Source organism: Galeopterus variegatus, unplaced genomic scaffold, assembly GCF_000696425.1.
Source record: "Galeopterus variegatus unplaced genomic scaffold, G_variegatus-3.0.2 Scaffold3512, whole genome shotgun sequence".
NCBI classification, from domain to species: Eukaryota; Metazoa; Chordata; class Mammalia; order Dermoptera; family Cynocephalidae; genus Galeopterus; species Galeopterus variegatus.
Window position 1 is genome coordinate 52797 of NW_007729623.1, and position 7468 is coordinate 60264.

A 7468-nucleotide genomic window follows, 5' to 3' on the forward strand; every position below is an offset into this window, starting at 1 on the left:
CTGGGTGGTTGTGAAATGTCTCCTGGGCTGCCCTATCACCTCCTGCTCAAAGCAAGGAGGTTGAGTCCCTCCTTCCAGCTCATTGGTCCTCTCTCCCCTCTGTTCGTCCCCTACTGGTTCCCTGCCCTTGGTGGCCTGGTCCCCCAAACCACCTCTTTCCCAAAAGACTTTCCTTCTCAAACCCCTGAGGATCTCAGCTCTGCCCACCATTCAGGCCTCCTTCAGCTGTCTTTTTCCTTATTCTCCATAGCAACAGCTACAGAAATGTGGCCTGTGGACTGACAGGTTTCCTTTGCCCTCTAGATTTTTAGAAATTGGAAAATTAAAAACATTTATAGCTTGCTAATTTCTTTTTTAAAAAGAGGCCCTTTAGCCTTGGTAGAGGTTGCGCTTGGGCAGGAACCAGTGGAGCTGGGGGTTGGTGGCTGGGCCCTTTGCCAGGCTGGGGTCTCCAGTTCCACATAGTCCTAACCACTATTTCACAGACTCCCCCTGTACTCATTTTCTTCACCTCTCTTGCCCTTGGGATTTTGAGCCAGGACCGACCTTTTGGGACATGTGCTGCTCATTTCTCTGCCTGTCTGCCAAGCCCTTTCCCACCGAGTGCTCTCTGCTCTGCCTCTCAGAATCATCCCCATCATTCCACATCCACTCCCATCCTACGTGCTTTGTAAACCCCTCCTTCTGCCTCCTCCCACAGCCCCCAGAAGTGCCTGCCTTCCTCCCGAACACTTATCTCGTCTCCATCCAGTTGTTTATAAATGCCTTCCAGTGGCATGAACTGTGGTTCAGAACTCTTGTGTAGATGGAGATTTTCTGTCTCCTGCCTCCTCTCTATATTACATAATACATCTTTCTCCCTACCTTTGATAGGGCTTAGGCACAGCCAGTAGCTGTCTTGGATGGGGTGGGAATTCCAGCAACATACCTGATTAGCCTTCAAAGCAAAAAAGTTCTGCTTTTTTAAAGTTCTGATGGAATTGTTCCTTTGTGCTAAAATAGACTATCACTAATTTTCCCCATTCATTTGGTAGGAGAGCATCACTGTTAGGAGAACAGGCTCTGAAGTCAGGCCTGCCCTGCCACTGAATATTTGTGTGACTCTAGGCAAAGTGCTTAGCATCCCTAAGCCTCAGTTTCCTCACATTTATCTTTTTTTTTTTTTTTTTTTTTTAAAGATGACCGGTAAGGGGATCTTAACCCTTGACTTGGTGTTGTCAGCACCACGCTCAGCCAGTGAGCGAACCGGCCATCCCTATATGGGATCCGAACCCGGGGCCTTGGTGTTATCAGCACCACACTCTCCCGAGTGAGCCACGGGCCGGCCAGTTTCCTCACATTTAAAATGGGTGGTTGTGGGAAGAAAATGAGATGACGCGTGCGCAGCATTTAGTCCAGTGGCTGGAACGTGGTAAGGGCTCAACAAAGAGTAGCTGTTGCTATCTCATTCTGAACTTCATGCCAGGTTGCTGGCTGGCTGCTGGGGCTCCAGGATAAGTAAGATGTGGTTGGCCCTCAAGGAATGTTTGTCCCAACCAGATCTGAGGTGGCCTCAGAGGTCAAGTACCAACACACATAGGGGTCTGCCATAATTGTTGAGCATAGAACACAATTGTTGAGCACAGAGGGTGTACATGGTCAGGGAAGGCTTCATGGGGGTGGTGACTGAGTGGAATGTCATGCTAAGCAGCTGCAGAAGCACTGAGGAAGAAAGACATAGGTCACTTTAGGGATAACATTGGGGGTGGGAAGGGTTGGTGGCAGGATGTGCTGTTAGGTAGAGAGGCCAGACCAGGGCCCCTCTGGAGCCCTGTAGTGTAGAGCTGGGGGAAAGCAAACCCAACCACAGTCAGGTAAAGAACACACCAAAAACACCATTGTCACATGGGTAGCCCTCCATAACCACCGTAGTTGCCACAGCTGCCACAAGAGTGGCTAGTCTCTATAGCAGCAGTCACAGCCACCGTGCAGATGGCACGCCAGACTCTCACCTTCATTGACACAGGAGAGGCACCAGCGGAGACCCCCCCGCCAAAAGAAAGAGGTCCTCTCGCTCCACAAAGCTCCTCCAGAGTAACAGAAGAAATATCTGATTTATGATGCTGAGACAGTCTCAGTACTGGACAGATCATCTGGGCAACACACCAACAGAGGAACAGTTAATCTATCAGATGGAGAGAACAAATCTATGGTTATTAGAAGGGGGAGGGGGAAGAGGCAAGATTGGAAAGGGGCATAAAGAGAATAAGTATGATTTGTAACAATGAATATGCTAATAAAATTTTTTTTTAATTTAATCAGGTAGACTGTATTTTATCTGGCAACCCTACTTGTGTGCCTGGGTCCCAAAAGACCCTGTTAAAACGGAGATAGGTTTCAGTCACAAGAGGAAGAATCTTGTTAACTTAGATTTATTTTTCAGAGTAACATGAAAAGTGAAATGGGACATAAAGTAGGTCAGTTGAGGGGTTAAAGAGCGTGGGCAGATGGGGGGACAAGGAGAGCAGGACACAGCAGGGGCCTGTTTGGGCAGGTGGTAGGAGAAGGCCTGGAAGAGGACTGGCTCCATAGTGTAGCTTGGCAAAGCCTGGGTCCAGCTCGGAGCTAGGAGGGGCCTCTCCCACTTGCCCACTTGCTGAAAGGGGTTTGGCTAGCACCCAGATCTGGAGTGTTGACAAGGGCAGTAGCTCACAGGTTGGGTTTGGGAGCAGGAGTGATGGGGACGGTAATTATGAGAGAGATGATTTCAGCTCTGGCTCTGGCATAACAAGTGTAGAGCAGGAACAGAAAAGAAGGAAGGGGGAGACTGAGATGAACCATGGGCTGGTAGGGGTGAGTGTGCTTTGGACTGAGCTGGCACAGGCCAGTGCAGCTACTACCTGAGGGCACACCATTCAGGATGTGTCTTCAGGTACCCTCAGTGGCTCTGTGTTACCTACAGAACAAAGCCCAGAGTCCCCAAGTGGAATACGAGGCCCTTCATAGGTTGATCATAAGTCTTCCTCATAGTGACTCCTCCCCCACACTCTTGGCTCCAGCCACAAGAACCTCCTGCAGTTAATGATGATAATAGTCGTGGCAGTGACACTACCATCAGAGCACTCAATTCCTTCCTATTGCTTTGAGCACTTTGTTTAACTTGATTAACCTTCATCAGGATCCTGTGAAGTGACTACTAATATTATCCCAATTATGTATTTGAGGAAACTGAGACATAGGTGGTCAAACAGCTCATCCAAGGTCACATAGCTAGTAGGGGTATAATAGCCAAGGTTTGGACCCTGGCTGCCTAGGAGGAGATCCTGCACGATTAACCACACCGCCGTCCACTTCTGTGACTACACACTGCACTTTCATAATTCTGTGCCTTTGCATAGCAAGCCCGGGTCACACAGCACCTCCTCTGCCAAGCCATTCCTAATTCTACCCCCTTGTCTTCCAGCTCCTACCCAATCAAAGTCCCACTTGGTCCCCTTAGCAGTTTATAGCCATCTTTGTTATGACAATGAATAATTTAAAATCATAAAACTGTTTACCTTTCTGCCTTCCCACTTGACTGGGGACCCATTTTTTATTTTATTATATTTATTTATTTATTGGCAGCTGGCCGATATGGGGACCTAACCCTTGCTTGACCTTGGTGTTATAATACCGCACTCTAACCAACTGAGCTAACTGACCAGCCCCTGGGGACCCTTTTGAAATCTAACGCCACCCCTCAACCCAGCACTTGTCACAGTGTAGATGCTCAGTTAATGGTCCCTGAATAATGCAAGAACCTGGGGCTGGGCCACACAGCCTGGGGGCAAAGCAAGCTGGGTGGAGCGGTAAACAAGAAATAGAAATAGCACCATTTTTTAAAAAATTGGATTCTCACACTCCAATGAGGCATGTAGAGATGGTTTATTTATTAGACGTCTGAGGCTATTGATTCAATCTTTGGAAACAGAGATAGGAATAGAGTATCCCTGAAATATTTCTGATTTTCACCTACAGAGCTGAGGGAAAAACCCCTAAGTCAGCAACAGCCAATTTTCTAGAAAAATGGAAAAGAACCACAGATATTTGTGAAGTGTCAACTATATCCCTAGCAAAACAGAAGGAAGGGGGTGGGGGTGGGAGGTGTTGTCTGGGAAGAAGTATAAATGGGAAGAAAAGAAATAGGCATGTATAGACCAGGCCCTGAGATTCTGTTACCTTCTTTAATCTTCCTGACAATCCCATGTGGAGGTAGTGGGGTTCCTGTGTTGGAGAGGAGATAGAGGCTCAGCATCTTGCAGAAGGAGCAGGGATTCAAACCAAGGTCTGACCACAGAGCTCAAGCTCTTTCCTCTACGTCCAAGAAAGAGAAGAATTAGAAAAACACAAGACAGTTGTTTATTTCCAGGAGTCTGGTGATACTGAGGAGAGAATAATGGGGCTGAAGGCTTTAGGGGTTCAGAGGAGAGAGTAGCACGGGCAGGGGATGGGAGAGATGGGAGAAGGGAGAAGGGGCATTCCGGCGAACTGAGTGAGCAAAGGCATGTTCAGGGACAGCACCAGCCGGGGTGGATGGGGAGGGTGAGGGGTTGAGATTAGGCAACAGGTGTCCTCAGTGCCACGCTGCAGAGGTTTGACCTCTAGTCATTCGTAACTTCTGAGCAAAAGCTACAGATACCTTGAGGCTGTTAGTCCAGTCCCTTTTCAGAAATTCTGGCACCAAATGTGTTTCAGGATTGAGATTCTTCATGATTTTAGAATGGTAATAACAGGCTGCAATGACACAACTAAACTGCCTGATACAGAGGACTGTCACAAGAACACACAGGGCATCAGCCTAAATGAGAAGGCCCTAGGACAGATCACAGCTTGCAGCAGGGCAGCGTCAGGCATTCTGTTTCTGCAGAAGTCCTTGGAGCGTCCATACAGAGGTCCTGGAAAGTGACAGCTCGGGTGTAAAGAGATAAGATTCACATCGGGTGGGTGTAGGAACTGCTCTGGCCTAAGTGAAGTCTCATTTCCCACAGAGGCTGGTGTCTCTTGTAAGAATGTCATGGACATAGCTGCCAGAGTCCCCCCAAAATATCACCATACTCAGGGAAACCTGAAGCCATGGATTCCCAATTTACAGTTCTTCCCAGACCAGATTCAGTTTTCCATTCTGGATCGTTTTTACCATAAGTCGCGTTGCCTGGTTGCAGTGTAGTTGCCACACTACCTTTTTCTGGTCTCTAGGTGAACAGGTTAACAGGAAGTTAATTGATCCTCATGCTCAAGAGAAAAGAATTTTTTAACCCTTTACCCACATGTGCATATACCATGTATTCAATAACCCCTCTAGTGGGGTGGTATCCCATACTGAGACACATTAATATTCCTGCAGCAAAATGTATCATCCATAACAGAAAGTGGTATAAGTAGACTAAACCAATCTCACATCAGCTCAGATCAGGTTTTGTACCAAATGAGCGAAGAAAAAAAAATATCTTTCAGAGTTCAGAGCTTTTAGAATTTAGTATTATTTTGGAAGGGGATTGTAGACCTGTGAATTTCCCCTCCTTCGGAAATTCCTTGAGACATGGAGGGAGATAAAGTTGCCTGTCATACCACTAGAGGGCCCCTGATTATCATTTTGTCCGGGATCCTTGCTAATAGAGGTTTTCCCTCACTTTAGCTTGCAGATGCCAACAAGTTACCTAACCTGAAAGAACTTCTCCAGTCCTCCGGAGACAAAGACAAACGGGCCTGGGACCTGGTGAGCTGGATTTTATCCTCCAAGGCCCTGACAATCCACAGTGCAGGGAAGGCAGAGGTGAGACTCTGGTCTGTAGGATCACAGATTCCAAGGGCTGAAAGGCTTGGAGACAGCTTCAAATCCAGTGGCTCTGAGACCTCCCTGTGCACCAGAATGACCTGGGAAGCTTGTTGGACATGCAGATTCCTGGACCTCACCCTCAGATTCTGATTCTGTGTCTGGAGTCAGGCCCAGGAACTTGCACACTTCCAGTATAGAGCTAGGTTCTGCCTCTTACTAGGTGTGTGACTTGAGCAGCTTACTGGGTACATTTCAATACCTCAGTTTCCTCATTTGTAAAATGGGATAATACTGATAATTGTATACTTCCATGGGGAACTGGCTGTGAGAATTGAGTGAAGGTTTACACTTAGAACAATGCCTAAGGGTACAAACTAAGGGCTCAGTAAATGTTAAGTATCACTTTATTTAACAAGCACTGCAGGTTATTCTGATAAGGGTGGACCCTGACCACACCTTAAGAAACATTGGCTTAGTCCAGTTGGCAGGAAACAGAAGCAGAACCTGAAGTAGTGGAGAACCTCAGTCTCTAGGTTCAAATCCCACTTCCATCCATTATCAAGTCTCCTTTTTCCCATTTGTAAACTGAGATTATTAATAGTTATCTCGAAGGAAAGTTATGATTGAATATAGAATGTGTGTCAATCTCCAGCACAGTCTCTGGCACAAATCAGTTATTGCATAATTTGGTTTATGTTACCTAGCTGGGGTCTCCCAGAGATAGGCTGGGATAACAAGGTCCAGAGTATAGGACTTGATTCCTGATGTGCTGCTCTTTCCTCGAGTGACAGCAGGGGTTTATCTGTATGGTTCTTCATTTAATTGATGCACATCAGTTTAAGAGCATTTAATTTTTCAAGCTCTTGCTAAAGAAAAAATCCTCCCTAAGTGGTTTCGAATTTGGATTCTGGTGCCTAAGGGACATCCATTTGTGTTAAATGGTAAATTAACAGAGCCCTGGAGTGGGAGTCAGGAGATCCATAATTAGCCCTGATCCCAGTCAGATCTGGGTTGCTAATTTCTAGATGATGTCTGGGTTTTACTTTTGTCATTTCTTGAGTTGAAATTTATTCATTTTTCATTTATACCTCATGGGCATCAAGCACCTATTAGATGTTGGGTGCTATAGCTAATGTAGATAAGGCAATGACTACTTTTGATTATGGATCAATTAAATATCCATTAAAATTGGATAGAGGTCATTATCCAGGATTGTCAGCTTTTTATTTTGCCCAAGTAAGGATGTTGGCCTACCATGTATCATCCTTTCATAAAAATATATTATAATACTAAAAAAAGAGGATGGTTCTGACCTCAGAATAAAGGACAGTTTTTCCAAAGAAAGGATTATGGCAACCTTACATCATTATAAATATACCTGTAACATTGCCTTTATTTTTCTCATTCAATCATTAACCCAGAGAAAATTTTGCCACAGACTGGCTTTGCTCTGTGACCTACTGTTTGACAACCACGGAAATGATGTAATCTCTGTGTGAAGAGGATTATTGTCCTTGAGGAAGCTTACCCTTCTGTATCAACTAGCTTTTGCTGAATAATAACAAACCATCCCCAAAATTCAGTGGCTTAAAATGATAAATACTGGGCTGGCCCATGGCTCACTCGGGAGAGTGCGGTGCTGATAACACCAAGGCCACGGGTTTGGATCCCTAT

General features: G+C 46.0%; 1 protein-coding gene across 1 annotated transcript in view; it reads left to right on the plus strand.

Annotated features, from left to right (window-relative positions):
• The first annotated feature begins 4551 nt into the window (after positions 1–4551).
• Positions 4552–7468, plus strand: part of PARP16 (poly (ADP-ribose) polymerase family, member 16) — an 11477-nt gene continuing 8560 nt past the window's right edge. Inside the window, exons 1-2 of the mRNA XM_008585291.1 lie at positions 4552–4560; positions 5654–5791. Of these exons, the coding sequence (XP_008583513.1) occupies positions 4552–4560; positions 5654–5791 (147 nt within the window). The remainder of the gene's footprint in view (positions 4561–5653; positions 5792–7468) is intronic.